The sequence below is a fragment of the Emys orbicularis genome, chromosome 10, assembly GCF_028017835.1.
Source record: "Emys orbicularis isolate rEmyOrb1 chromosome 10, rEmyOrb1.hap1, whole genome shotgun sequence".
NCBI classification, from domain to species: domain Eukaryota; kingdom Metazoa; phylum Chordata; order Testudines; family Emydidae; genus Emys; species Emys orbicularis.
Genome location: NC_088692.1, coordinates 31,363,985 through 31,379,027, shown reverse-complemented (window position 1 = coordinate 31,379,027; position 15,043 = coordinate 31,363,985). Strand labels below are relative to the sequence as shown.

The window sequence follows — 15,043 nt, the reverse complement described above, 5'->3', positions numbered from 1 at the left end:
CCTGCGCACAGCCCAGAGCAGATTTGGGGGTCTGCTGTTAAAGGACTAGGCAAAACCAGAGGATGAAAGGGCTTCCTTCTCTCCTCCTGCTGCTGCTGGCATCCTCTTCAGAGGAGAGGTCACGGCCGCTGTGGGGGAACCAGAGCAAGAGCTATCTGAGAGGCTGAGTCAGTCAGTGCTGGCAGCTTGTGCTAAGCGATGACAGACGCGCCACCACGCTGATTTCCACCAGCGGCCAAGAGGCAAGCAGTGCATCTACAGCCCTCTGTCAAGGGGGCAAGAGAATGGACGGGCAACACGGCAGAGGAGGGAGGACAGCAGCTCCCTTCACAAGCAAGAATGTGGCCGAGTCATTGTTGGAGGGGTAGGTAGCGATACTAGCGAATAACGCCAGTCAGGGCAAACGCCTGAGGGAGTGGATGGAATCAAAAAGCCTGTGGTCTGAGAATATGCAGAGCAGAGCACCAACAGGCCCCCTTGTGGCTGTCTCATGCATCTGCAAGCCAGCAAAACCGGCCTCCCTTGCCTGTCTGCAACACACCTAGGGGTGAAAGGCACACTACACAATAGTACCAGGCTCGCAGCCGTTTGCATGCTAGACCCTGCTGCTTTCCCTGCAGGTCGTTATGTGGGGAGGACATCTCCAGCATACCAAGAAGAGGTGTCCAGAGCTCAGGTACCATAGTCTGGGATAGATGGGGGGAGCCTGTTCAAGACCTCCGCAGTTATTCTCCTTTATTCATTCTCCTTATTTCCAGCCTGCCCGATTTCCAGCACTGACAGAAATGGCCCACAGAAACAAGGGCGCGACTTCCAAGTCCAGCCACTCCAAGAAGAAGCCTGCGGAAGAGCCAGTAATTACAAGCCACAACATGGACTCCCTGGGCTTCCAAGCTATGGATAGCAACGTCCCTGGTCTGTCGCAGGTCATCCTGAAGAAGCTCAACATGAAGAGCTATGACGAATACAAGTGAGTAATGCCGGGGTGCCCCGTGGCTTCTGCACAAGGTGTGTGCTGCCATCTGAACACCCGCATGGCACACGACCTCAGACACCTCTAGGACTGTCTCCACTAGCCACTGGGAGACTGCTGGATGGCCTGAGGGAAAGAGCAAAGCAAACACTATGTGCCCCTTGGCTAGAGGGGAGCTTGGTGGACTGATAGGGCCACTTCCAGTGAAAAGAAAGTTAAACTCCCTTGTTCTCAAAGGATCAGAATATCATGCCCTGTTGGTTCATACCCTAGTAGGGATAAAGTTCTCTCTCCTAAGAGGTCCTCAGATGAGGCCTGGCCCTGCCAGTTCATATCAACATGTGGCTATAACTTCCCTTCAGTTCAGAACAGTCTCTGATCATACCAAGCATGGATAAAGGCATCCGATCAGGACAGTCTCTGCTAGCTTCCATCAGGGCATTGATAACATTCGGGCTGGCCCCTACAACAGAAGCCCTCATCAAAGCTGTGGTAATGAATTCATACTGCAGCAGTGATGAAGCAGCATACAGTACCCCCCTGCAAGTTGAGCTGATGCTAACATCTTCCATTACACAGCATCTTTGGGCCAGTCTTGTCGCTATGAAAGGACTACGCTAGGACAAGGTTGGGTTGTGCCCTGCTCGCCTTTCATCAACTTTGCTACTTTGGCTGTTTTCCTGCAGGTCTGCCATGGATGGGAAGAAGCTGGGGATGGATTTCGGGATCCGGACTTATTTTGACATGTTTCAAAAAATGGAGGACACCTTCAAATTCTGTGCTGAGTGCAAGAAACTCCCCGATGCCCTCCCTGACCCCAGAAGCCTCCGGCGATGCAAAAGGTACTCAACAGCACCCAGTGTGTGGCTGAGGGCGGCTATAAAGGACTGAGCCATAGCATAAGGCAAGATCCTTCCCTTGTCCTCAGTGGAAATATTCCCAGAATATCTATGGTAGGGTTACCATATTTCAGCAAGCAAAAAAGAGGACAGGAGGAGCCCCGCCCTAGCCCCACCCCTGTCCTGCCCTAGCCCCGCCCCTGCCCCTCCCACTTCCCACCCCCCTCAGAACAATCAACCCTCCCCCCACTCCTTGTCCCCTCCCTGACTGCCCCCTCCTGGGACCCCTGCCCCTAACTGCCCCCCAGGACTCCACCCCCTACCTAAGCCTCCCTGCCTCTTGTCCCCTGACTGCCCCCTCCTGAGACCCTCCCCCCATCCTCACTGGCCCCCTAGGACCCTACCCCCGACCTGTACCCTGACTGCCCCAACCCTTATCCACACCCCCAGACAGACCCCTGGGACTCCCACGCCCCATCCAACCACTCCCCACCCCCTGATAGCCCCCCCCCAGAACTCCCGACCCATCTAAACCCCTCTGCTCCCTGTCCCCTGACTGCTCCAATCCCTCTCCCCACCCCTGCCACCTGACAGCCCCCCCCCGAACTCCCAAACACCCCCCCGCTCCTTGTCCCCTGACTGCCCCCTCCTGGGACCCCTGCTTCTAACTGCCCTCCAGAACCCCACCCCCTACCTAAGCCTCCCTGTTCCTTTTCCCCTAACTGCCCCCTCCTGAGACCGCCCCACCCTAACTGCCCCCCTAGGATCCTACCCCCTACCTGTACCCTGTCTGCCCAAAACCTTATCCACACCCCCCAGAAAGCCCCCCCAAACTCCCAACCCCCCCCCCCCCCCGTCTCTTGACTGCCCCCTCCAAAACCTCCCTGCCCCTTCTCCGACCCCCGGGCCCCCTTGTTGTTGGCCTTCGCCTAACGTCTCTGTGAACTTGCTCAGGAACGGCCTGAGCCGTTCGTCCCGGCACGCTGGGCAGCAGTGGAGGAGGAGCGGGGGAGGAGCTCCAGACTGCCGGAGGCGATCTGCGAATGCAGGGAGGGAGAGAGGGAGGGATCTCTGCTGCAGGGAAAGCGGAGGAGGGGCTCTCTCTGGCTGTCGGAGCCCCATGTAAGTGGCACCATCCGGCCGGCTGCCCTGTTAGCCGAGCGCTCTCTGCAGGGTGGGGAAGTCCGGACATTTACAAATTCCCCCCGGATGCTATTTTTAGCTCAAAAAGCCGGACATGTCCGGGGGAATCCGGACGAATGGTAACCCTAATCTATGGGAACAGGAGGACAATTCCTTCTAACATAGAGGCTTAGCTAGGCTTCTGAATGGGGCCCCATAATAGAGGTTACTCCTCTGAATAGCAGCTGGGTGCATCTGTTTTTTTAATTCCTCAGGACCGGATCCAAAGTCAATGGGAGTCATTCCATTAACTTCAGTGAGAACAGGCCCTCGGTGTCTAAACCTCTGCACTCTCTGGCTATCATGGGTGGAGGATGAGATATTGCAGGGGGTATAACTGAGGACAGGGGGCGTAGCTGCCCCTTGGTGGGAAGCTTGTACATGATTCCAATGATGCTGCCTGGCTGCCTTCTGCATGAAGGCGGCAGTACCAACTCAGTGGGCGACAGCTGCTAAGTGAGGAGCTCTCTGTTCTTACCAGCCCCTTTGAAAGACATTGCAACAGCACCAAGGCCAAACTAATCCCTGGTGTAACCCCAATGGATCAATGAAGTTACCCCAGGAACAAATTCTTGTATTTATGTCATGTTCACATGCAGGGATAGGTGAGGGCAAGAATGCTGTGCAGTCCAGAGGGAGCCCATCAACTCATGCACTGAGTATTGGTCTCCTTGGGGCAGCTCTCTCAGGCTCACTCCTGATGGTCCTCTCCTATCAGGTGCTAGGATGTATCTTGAATTTGCTGCCTGGTGGAGCACCATATTCTTTCTCCTCTCTCCTGCTCCCTCTAGGTGCCAGAACGTGTATTACTGCAACTCAGAGTGCCAACGGGCCAACTGGCCTGTGCACAAGAAGTTGTGTAAGAAGCTGAGGTTGGTAGCTCTTGACCGGCTGGTAGAATGGCTCGTCTTCACAGGTAGGTTTGCTGCCTACATTCAACAGCAGGGGACAAGGGGTCCACTTTGACTGGGTCAAAGCTGGCTGGGCCATCTGCAGCCAGAGGCCATTTGACTGTCTTAGTGCAGATTCATCTGTCTGCTGCCTCATGCAGGAAGCAAGCCTCCAAGTAGATGGTAAGAAGATTGCACCAAGAAGGGAATTGGGCCTGGGGTCTCATGGTGGATTCTATCCAGACCTGCTCACGTTCCCTCCCCAGCTCCCAGACCTTTGTGGCTTGCCTGGGTTTCCATGATATCAGTGACAAGCACTGAGGGCTGTCTTTGAAGCCTGACAGAGCCCTGTCATGCTGTGAAGCCAAGCAAGGTGGTGTCTGGATACCACTGAGTGTTAGCTAGGGGGAATCCAGGAATTGTACACACACACAGAGACTCATAGCTGCAGGGGCTTCCAGTCTCTGCATTAGGCCTCATACACTCAACTGTTCAGGGGATTTGTGGAGTCCTGCATACCTGCAGCTGCTCTCCTAGTTTGGCTTGAAGACTCCTGGGTTCTCTGGGGTTCCAACATCCTTCACAGAGTTGATGGCTCAGACTTCCGTTATACAGTCAGCTCCTTCATCTCCCTATTGTTTCCCCTTCATTACCACACAACATATCCTTGTTCACTGGCAGGGCTGCTCTGGGCTCAGCACTTCCTGTTAAGCTGAATGGCAGAGCTTCAAGCTCTGTCTTTTTAAAGGGATGATACCCTTATCCAGGGAAAAAGATCAGTACAGCCTGGGGAAGTCTGCAGCACTGAACTGAGAATTTCTGGGGTTCTCCTTCTAGGTGACATCCCATTCCCCACGGCGACCTGGACAAAGCACATACAGGAGGTGAAAAGCTGGGAAGACTGGTTCTCCATGCAGGAGCACCTGGAAGAAAAGCTGAGCGCTATACTGACCGGGCGTTATATGAACATCCTCTGGGCCAACGTGGGGAAGCCAAAGCCAGAGGAGGGAGAGCTGCTGGAGTCTGTCAAACGGCTGACCACAGACTTCCAGTCCAGGCCGATCACCATCGGCTTGGCGCTGCATGCTTTCGGCATTGATCTCTATACCAAGCCTGTCACGGTGCATGTCATAGGGGCTTCCCATATCGAGACCCTCAACACCCGGGTGACAGATTACGATGAGCTGACACGGGTGTTTCCTGGGCACCAGGGCATCGAGGTAGTAATGGTGGGAGTCAATGTGGTAGATGGACCCATCATGAGGCCTCCGCTGACAGCGTTCGGACCCAGGGGAAGAGTCTATCTCAGCAGCTACAAGTCGCTTTATCCTGACTTCTGGGAATCACAGGTGGAGACTCATCAGGCTGCCCGCCCAGACCTTGTGGTGGGCTTTCATCCAGGTGAGTGCACAGACAGAGGCTAACTACTGTCTCAAATGGTGCTGCCCTCCCCACTGATACTGCCCATCTGGGGCAGCGCTCCTCGGGTTCCTCCTTCTAGGCCCAATCAATGCTGCCCTTCAGATTTCCTGCTGCTCCCTGACAGCTCCCCCTCCCCCCAAATCTCCTCTCCTGCAGCTTGTTTCTGCACCCTCTGTTATCACCACACCCCGTGGCTGGGTTTCCTCCTGCTGACCTTCTCCACTTCCAGAGGGTAGGGGACACTCAGATTGACAAGGACTTGGGGCAATGTAGCAAAGCGAAGACCCACTGGCACAGCACCTCCTGCTGGTCATCTGGGAATTAGCTCTTTTCCAGCATATGGAGCACTCTCTGCAGGTCAATGTCTCACCTGCCACTGGCCCCGTGTCCCTCCCGGACCCCGGTGCCCTTTACCTCAGGGTTCTTCCTCAGCAGTACCCCCACGCTCTGGGTCTCCCCTCCCAGGGGAACCCCCAACCCTCTATACCCACCTTGCCTCAGTGACTACTGCCAGTCATCATCTAGCCCCCGCTCACTGGGGCAACTGCAGTCTGTAATGGCCACTCACCATTGGCAATGGAGTAGGACCACCTGGCTCTTCCTATCCCCGGGCTACACCTCTGCAGCCCCAGTACCTCTGTAGGCCTTCGCCAAGGCCTGCAGCCTGGGGGTTTACCAGGCTGGAGCTCCCCCCAGCTCCTCTTGCTCTTTTCCCCAGCACTGCTCTGCTCTGCTTCAGATACCTTGCTCCCAGGCAGCTAGCCCTTCCCACTCCAGGGCTAGAGTGAGACTCCTCCCAGTTCCTGGCCCCCAGCCCTCTTATCAGGGCCAGCTGGGCCCTGATTGGGCTGGCCACAGCTTGGCTGCTTCCCCAATCAGCCTAGCTTGGCTGCTTTTAACCCCTGTTATACAGGAGTGGGGCAGCCACTCCACTACAGGCAACATAAAGCAAAAAGAAGGGAGAGACACCAAGACAACATCTTCTCAATGGTGATATCAAGGAGGCTCTGGGGGTTAAAGGCCAGAACGACTGAAAAGATTTCAACTGTTCCTTTCCGCCATGCAAGAAGAATTCCCACCGGGCTTTGTGGGCTGGGAATTGATGGCATAGTCCAACTTTGCATGGGTCAGCTTGCATCCTGCAACCCCAGCTTAGCAGGACAGTTAGAGACTCCTGGGTTTACACAACGTGATGTCGTTGCACTGACCCATTGTCAATGACATACTGAGGCTCATGTGGCAACATGGTGACTCAGCATCAAGGTGTTAGAATGTGCTGGGAGCATTTTTGTACGAAAAGACAGTGTTAGGAAAGGGCGGCCTTGCTTAGTGTATATTCCTCCTAGAGCTTGGCTTGCCTTTTTTTTTTTTTTTTTTTTTTTTAAATGTCTCTGCTCCGAAGCATTGTGCCACAGGCTTTCGTATTTAATGCACCATACTCGCTGGATCCTTCATGTGTTTAACCAGGATCAGAAGATTTCCTCATAACATCTTTATAATGGCTTACACATAGAGAGCCTTGGATCTGATGATCTCAAAACACTTTAAAAATGCAGGGATTGTATAGATGGGGAAACTGAGGCACAAAGTGTTGGTTTTTTTAACTGACTTTCCCAAGGGCACACAGCAAGTCAGTGGCAGAATTGGGACTGGAACCCTGGAGTCCTGACTCCCACTGCCCTGCCCTAGCCACTAGATATTGCTGCCTCATATATGCCACAGTATATGATTTTTGAGAGCCAGTGCTCTCTTATCATCAACCAAGTTCCTTGTGACTTGCATTTGCCTTCTGCTGGGACAATGACATGAACCAAGAGCTCAGCAACACTGCAGACACTGGCTGTGGTAGCCTATATCCTGGGAAAGGAGGAGGCAAACCCAGGTACTTTGTTAGCTCCTAGTCAGATTGCTTTTTAACTTTGTTGCCATATGCCATTAGGGACTAGCTGCCACAGGAAGTGCCACATAGCCAGGATCTCATAGGCCTAATATCACAGCTCAGCCAGGCTATCAAGATTTCAGTCCAGATGTCTGCTGCCCCCTAGCAAGCACAGCCAAGAATGGTGTGCGCTTTCCCCCTCTGCGTATGCCAGACCCACTGTGTGCTTTCTAGATACCCTAGGACGTCACCAGGAGCCCAGTCTATTGGAAAGCGGAGACAGGCCTGAATCAGATCATCAGATTGGGACTCCTCTCCTGCCTTGCGCATCCCGCTCTGAACCCTGTGGATCAGCCCAGTCTCTGAACTGAGAATCCAGCCCGGAGGGAAGTTTGCAAGTGGTTAGAAAGTTTGAAGGCGTAGTTACCCTGGCCCTAGCACTAGTCCCTGCTGCAGTTGGGCTTAGCGTTAGAGCCTGCAGCTGTGATGCAGCAGCACAGAATGCTGCCCTGGTGGGGAGATAGACCCCCCAGAGAGAGGGCAGCTCGAGCTGCGGAGGGGGCTCAGATTCTGCCGGAGAGGAGGCCATTGGAAGGCGGTTAAAGAAGGCAGTGGCACTGGGGTAAAAAGGAGATTTGCTGAGGAAGCTGGATATGAAGGGCCATGTGCAAGGAGCCCAGCCGTGCAGGGCACAGAGCGTGTGACCGGTGAGGTTGATCACTGGGACACTGACAGAGGGAATAAAGTTTAGGCACCGGAGGAACAGGCATGTCTGTCCGGGGAGGCACTGTCGCTTGTGGGTGAACCTGCTGGAAAGAGGTACGGTTGTAGCAGCATCGGCTCAAAGGAGCATCACAAGCCGGAGAAGTCAGGACAGCCAGGGTGAAACTAGACTTTGTAGCCAGAGGGAGGAAGAGTTGAGTCCTCCCTGAGGGTGACACAGCATGTTGGCAAAGTTTCTTTCCTTGCAATGGTTATTTACAGTTTATTATTTTCCTAAACAAGTATTTGATGTTACTTCATCGTATTTATGTTCTTGCCTAATTTTGGGGGTTTCCTTTACAAAGTTTCAGGTTATCTCCATTGCATGGGTTTGCCTCTGCCTCTCCTCACAGTCGGCATAGCCTGCCTGAGGCCTGCATCACTGCACTGGCCAATCGAGGCTGGAAAGGGCAGGAAATACTCGCAAGCACGTAGAAATGGCCAGAGAATTACAAGGGTTTGTAACATATCAGCACTTTTATTTAAAAGAAAGAGAAAGGCCTAGGATATGAAAGCACAGACATGGCACAACCTATTGCAGAAGTAAATGGTGCTAGGCTAAGCCCAGAGAGCAAAGGCAGCCTCTGCAGAGGGATCTGGAGCTAAATCAGGTGTAAATCAGCACCACTCCATTGACTCCATTGGAGTCAGCTGAGGATCTGGCCCTTTAGAACCCCTCTGATCTGCTGCTTTCCCGCTCCGTGAAGATATGGCAAGGCAGTTTGGGGCTGTAGTAAATCAGCCCTGAGTTTAGCTCAGGCAACGAGTTCTGAATCTGGAAGTGTGGGGGTGGGGTGAAGAGAGAGCTTCAGAAAGCCTGTTTATGGAAAAGTGCTTTTAAGATCATCACTAAATAAGTCCGTGAGCTACTGGAAATGGAATGCATCTGGGGAAAATATATCTGTCCCAGTAGGTGCTACATAGAGTAATCCAGAGCTTAGTCTTTAGGAGAGAGGACGCAAGGGTCGGATCCAGGCAAATGTTTTTAACTCATTGCAGGGGTGTTGTCAGGGCAGCGCAGCGGGCTAGGAGTCTTTTTCTAAAAGACTGGGGCAGTGGCATGGGGAGCTGTGAAATGATCTAATCAGAGGCAGATGGCAAAGAGCGAGGTAACTGCAGAAGCCCTGACAGTCTGTTCACAGTAAGTGGGGTCAAGAAGCCAGCAAGGTGTTTGGAGTTGGGTGTGAGGGCTATCCAGGCAGAGAGGTGGCCCTAGAGTTTTAAAGTTCACCTGGTGTCGCAGGGTGCACCACTCACCGCTGGGCTGACGCCACCTCCTGGTCACTCTGGGGATTAACTCAAGGCCTATGACCCCCTGTCTGTGGTTTGTGCACCATCACTCCATCTCTGCTGTCAGCCTGCAGCCCCTCTCACAGCCTCAGGAACCACAATGTCCTCTTTGTGGCTTGGCCCTCCAGCCATGTCTCTATCCTTTGGGGGGGGGGGAAGATTAGCTCCTCAATAGTCACTGCCTCAGTGCCACTCATCCAGTGGCTGGAAGGGGAACCCAGGCCCACCATCTACTGTGGGTTCCAGCCCAGGGACCCTCAGCTCAGCAGCCTGGGCCATCTCTTCCAGACCTAACTGCTCTGTCCCTGGGCTGCTTCTAACTACTGGTTCCCCTTTTATTCCTGGGCCTACCAGTTCCCAAAGCCCCCTCCCCTTTTCCCAGGGAGTGACTGCAGCCTGCCCACCCCACTCGCTCCTCCATGTCTTCTGGCAGTGTCTGCTTTTTCCCAGCAGCCTCTTCCCCTTCCAGCTCCTGGGCTTTATAGGCCCTGCCTATTCCTGCCCAGTTGAACCTCCTTAATTAACTGCCTAATTGGTTAATTGGCCCATCTGGCCTGCATTAAACCTTGCAGGGTGAGTGTGGGGTAGATGCCTCATCACACCAGACCTAAATGACTCTCTTACATGTTCCACCAAAGAACTGTGTTGCTCAGTTGAATCGATCACCAACCCAACCAAAACAAGCCAGGGAACCTTTAGTGAAGTCCTCTCTCTGCTTTTGCCATCTACAACCATGTCTGCCAGCCAGAAACCTCTTCTCTGTACTTCAGCCCAAAACATGCAACCGTAACCATCTAGTTATGCAGCCCCTATTGCCATGGTATATGGATGGCTTTATCCGCCCCACACACTGTGAAGTAGGGAAGTGCTCTTATCCCCATTTTATAGAGGGGAACTGAGGCACAGAGAGAATGAGGCCAGGTTTAGACTAGAAATTTAGCTGGTATGGTAATGTTGGTTAGGAGTGCGGTTTTATTTATGATCTTCCTAGGGTGGCAAAAGCCCTAGTGCAAACACAGTTGTAGCTTATTTCATTTGGGGAACTAGGATTAGCTATTCTGGCAATAGCACTCTTTTGTCAATGGAAGCTGTGTTTTTCACTAGAAGGGTTGACTGGCATAGCTGTATTAACAAAGCCTTTCTAGTATAGACTAAGCAATGTGCCCCAAGGTCACACAGGGAGTATGTGGAAGAGCAGGGAACTGAATTCAGATCTTCCAAGTCCCAGACTAGCGCCCTAACCACTGAACCATCCTTAACTCAAACATCAACTGCTGGAAGAACAAAACACAATCTCGGAGCTCCCCTGTTACCGCACCTAAATAACAAGACCGCGATCGATAACTGTCCAGAATGATCAATACTGCTATAGATTGCTAAGTAAACAGTGTCCAATGTTACCCTCTCAAACCATCCACTAAAGAACCTGCGCTGCACAAGCATGCTCTTCTTCAACATGCAGGGCCTGCTCTAGGATTTTTGCCACCCCAAGCAGAAACAATTTTGGCCGCCCCCCCCCCCCCCGTTTTTTTCTTACCCCACCCCCGGCCCCGCCTCAGCTCCGCCCCTTCCCCAAATCCCCAGCCCTGCCTCCTCCCCCCAGGCTCTCAAGCCTAGGAGGGAGGGGGAGAAGCGGCGCGCGCGCCGCGGCCACTCAGAGTCTCCCCCTCCCTCCCAGGCTCTCAAACCTGGGAGGGAGGGTGAGCAGCGGCACGCGAATCAGCTGTTTCACGCGCCGCGGCCGCTCGGGATCTCCCCCTCCCTCCCAGGCTCTCAAGCCTGGGAGGGAGGGGGAGCAGCGGTGCGCGAATCAGCTGTTTCGCGCGCCGCGGCCGCTCGGGATCTCCCTGTCCCTCCCTTCCAGGTTTGAGAGCCTGGGAGGGAGGGCGAGCAGTGGCGTGTGAATCAGCTGTTTCGCCGGCCGTGGCGCGCAAGCGGCAGCAGCGGAGGTGAGCTAGGGCGGCCGGGGCACATTTTTAGGGGCGGCATTCTGGTGCCGGCCGTGCCGCCCCTAAAAATGTGCCGCCCCAAGCACCAGCTTGTTTTGCTGGTGCCTAGAGCCGGCCCTGTCAACATGGCACTGGGTCAACACTCAGAACAATCCAAATCAGCCATTTCTGACTGGGGTGTGCTTTGTGGAGGGCAGAGACATGCGTTATGGGAGGTGGGCGTGCATGTTGTAAGGTGGAGGAAGGGGAAAATCCTAGTTGTAGGTTACAAAGGTTGGGTGAGAATGTAACTGGTGTGCTTCTGGGTTTGGGGGTTGTGTTTCTAGGCTGTGGATTTAGGCACCCTCTGGTGGCTTTTACCAAAGATTCTGGTTTGGTGGCATGTGTGTGCGCACACACATGCACATGTTATTCTGTTGTAGCCCTTGGTTTCTCAGTATTAAGGCCCAGATCCTCAAAGGTATTTAAGCACCTGACTGAAATCAAAGGCACCTATGTACCTTTGAGGATCTGGGCCTACGGCCCTCTGTTCATGGTCATCCCCTTGCTGGTATGTCTACACTACGGAGACGATAGCTATGTTGGCCTAGCCTCATAGTGTAGACGCAGCCTCCACTGACAGAAGGAGATTCTGTCAGTCTAGGAATACCACCTCCCCAAACGAAGTCAGCTCTGTTGACAGAAGCCCTCTATGGTGGACAAAGCTGCATCTCCACTATGGGTTTTGTCAGCATAGCTATGTCGGTCAGTGGTGTGGTTTTCACACCCATGACCGATGGAGTTACGCCAATCTAATGTTTCAGTATGGACCGAGCCTCATGCCTGAGCTAGACTGTAAAAGCCATGGAGCAGCGAGCTGCCATATTCTACCTGTCTGCAAAGCATCAAGCAGGCATCTAGCGTTGTTAATAAACAGACTCAATAATACCACAACACAAAAGCATCAGTTGCAAGCAATGAAAAATACCTGTGGTTTCCTCTGTTTGCAGCCATGTAGATCATTGCATAAGAGGCACAGGCTATTGGCTGGAACAGAGAACTGGGAGTCAAGATCCCAGGCTTTTAGTCTTGGCTCTGGGCAAGGTCTATGGCTCTGTGCCTCAGCTTCCCCAGCTGTAAAATGGGGATATCTCACAGGTGTTGTACCATGCTTTGGGGCCGTGGAAGGAAAGGTATAGCAGTGCAAAGGCTTTTTATTATCCCTTAGACAGCAGTTTGAAGGTACTGTGGATTGACTGACCCGCCGTGTCCTCCAGGATCAACTTGTTGGCATCATGTTGGGATCCAATGTTCCCATAGGAGGAAGACAGTCAGCATGCCGGTGTGCCATGATGGCATTTTGCTGGCCGTACGCTAGCACCAGGACAATAACACTGCAAGCAGGGGGCTGGCCTGGTAGAGCCTGAGGGAGCCTGTGAAATCCCCAATAGCTCACAAGCTGGGAATGCTTCTCAAGCCCCCACTCCCAAAACACTGCACGCTCCAGTCAGCTCATTCCATCCAGGGTGTCCTAGCTGGGGGCAGGCGAGGCAGCTGCATAAACAGCATTCCTTGTCACCGCTCCCTGCTGAGAAAACTCCAGGGGCTTGTTGCGCCTGCCCCTCCTCGTGGGAGACATTGAAGTCATGGGAGCTACTTGTTTGCAAGGCGGGGAGAACAGGGCCTCCTGGAAACATGATGCTATGCAGGGGATGGGACAATGGGGTGGCAGTGCGTATATGCCTGAGCATGAGCACACACACAGCTTCAGCACCTACCACAGCAAGGGCCTCAACCTGCTTCCAGTGACACCAGAGGCACGACTGCTATTGGCCTCACTGGGCAGGGGATCAGGCTCCAAAGCTTTCTGGTGTCCTTCCCTCTGCAGGATTACATGCCTGCCTGGATGTGATGGAAGGCTGGCTCCCCACACTGCTGCTGCTGCGGGACTACAAGATCCCCACCCTTTTCACCGTCTACAAGTAAGAAAGGCCCTTCCCCCTGCTTTCCCTTGGGGGGCTGAGTACATGTGGGACTCTGCTGTCCTGTGCCCCAGAGTCCTCCAGACAGTCATTTGCATGAGATGTCTGCTTTCTGAACCAGTCAGCTTGTTGCAAGTCACCTTATAACAACAGGCTGTATTTGGCTATTAGCGCCTGACTCTGTTTTAAACTGCTAAGGGAGCATTTTGGCAGCTGCCACTGTCAGAGCACTGCAGTGACGGTGGTGCTGCTGGAGCCCTGGCGAGCAGTGACAGGGCACTGCTGTGGGGGACGCTCACGATGCTGGAGTCCCAGCTGGCACCGATGGGGCACTGCTGTGGGGAAGCTCACACTGCAAGTCTCCTGGTGCAGTGTCAGGGCCCTGGTGTTTTACTCCAGCAGGGGTCAAATCCCAGGAGGTGTCTGGGGATCAGGGCTGGGGTGAGGTTGGCAGTGTGCTAACTGTGCCCCATCCCCTCCCGACAGCGAGCAGGAGCTGAAGTACTCCCTGAAAATCCTGACAGAGCTGGAGACCCAGATCACAGGCTACGGAGCCAATCCCTTCGCCTCTCTCAAGCCGGAGCAGGTCTATTCCAACCCCAACACGTCACCCATCTACTGCAGTGCCTACTACATCATGTGCCACGGGCTGGCTGGCACCCCGGATGAGCCAGACATGGGGGGGTTAGATGGGGCTGAGGACAGAGGGGAGTAGAGAGGAGACACCTTTGCTATACGTGCTGTCAGCTACTGCCACCTCCCCAGCCAGAGTGCAGGGCTCCTCCTGAGTCCCTCCTCCCCAGGCTCCCAGCCGGCACTGGACAGGGAATCTCCATGCTCGAGCCCAGGCAGGAGAGCTGCGTGCTTGGGCTGTGCAGTGCAGGGGACCTGGGAGGTGGGTGGGCCTTTTCCAGGGGGCTGTAAAGCATACTTCAGATAGTGCCCTCTGCTGGACAGGGCTGTGTGTTACAGTGATGCATCAGCAACATGGAAGAGGATCCTTCCAGGTAATAATAAATATCACCAGGGTCTTGCTCTCCTATAGTGCTAGCTAGTAGCAGATCTCAAAGGAGGCCGGGATCATAAAGCATGTAGTTACTAGGGCAGCATCCAGGGTGGCTACTCCTGACTGCCGGTGCCAGCCTTTGGGGGTCCATGTGCCTGGTGTCAGCTCCCCAGCTACTACCTTAGCCCACAGGTGAGAATGCCCGTCTCAGCTCAACGGGGGGCTCTGGGGAAAGGCTTCCAACCTGCCCTGGCACCCAGCATGCAAACGGGCACTTGCTCCCACTCAACCAAGGGCGGGGCACCCAGCCAAGAGCCACCGTCTCTGGGGCCTGGGCCCAAGTTACAACCTCACCCTGTTTATTCTACCCGTTCATTTCCAGGAGCTACAGCAGCTCCACTTGGCGCATGGGGAAGGTGTTGTCCCCTTAGGCCAGAGGAACATCTGGATCATGGAAGGGGCAGGTAGTTAGCTCCCTGGGGCTCTGGAATGTGTCTGGAGGTGGTATTGCCATGTAGTGAACACATCTGGCTTGGGAGTTTGGGGCTGGGGAGGAGGGAAACCCTGGAGTGATATTTGTGACCCTGGCTTGTCATCACTGAAAGGCAGGTTTTTCATTAGACCCAGCCTGCAACACCCCTTGAGCATGGTTAGATCCACCCCCCATTAGCCTGCTACTCTCGTGGTGTCCTCTGCCTCAGGGACCCCAGAGGGCCACAGCCATGGGAGATGCTGGTGACCTCAATACCCAGACAGGATCTCTTCCTGGCGGTGCCTGCCTCAGCGAATGCATCTCACTCTCTCGCATGGACCCATTGCTGGTGCAGCTAGGTGCCGTGTGCAGCATTGCAGAAGCATCCTTTCTGTCCACTAAAGAGCCATTTGCCCTT

General features: G+C 54.1%; 1 protein-coding gene across 1 annotated transcript; it reads left to right on the top strand.

Annotated features, from left to right (window-relative positions):
- Window positions 1-785: 785 nt before the first annotated feature.
- Window positions 786-13,862, top strand: MSS51 (MSS51 mitochondrial translational activator). The gene is made up of 6 exons (XM_065412817.1): window positions 786-970; window positions 1,660-1,815; window positions 3,786-3,910; window positions 4,722-5,285; window positions 13,054-13,147; window positions 13,634-13,862. The coding sequence occupies exons 1-6, from the start codon at window positions 786-788 to the stop codon at window positions 13,860-13,862; spliced, it is 1,353 nt and encodes a 450-aa protein (XP_065268889.1).
- The last annotated feature ends 1,181 nt before the right edge of the window (window positions 13,863-15,043 follow it).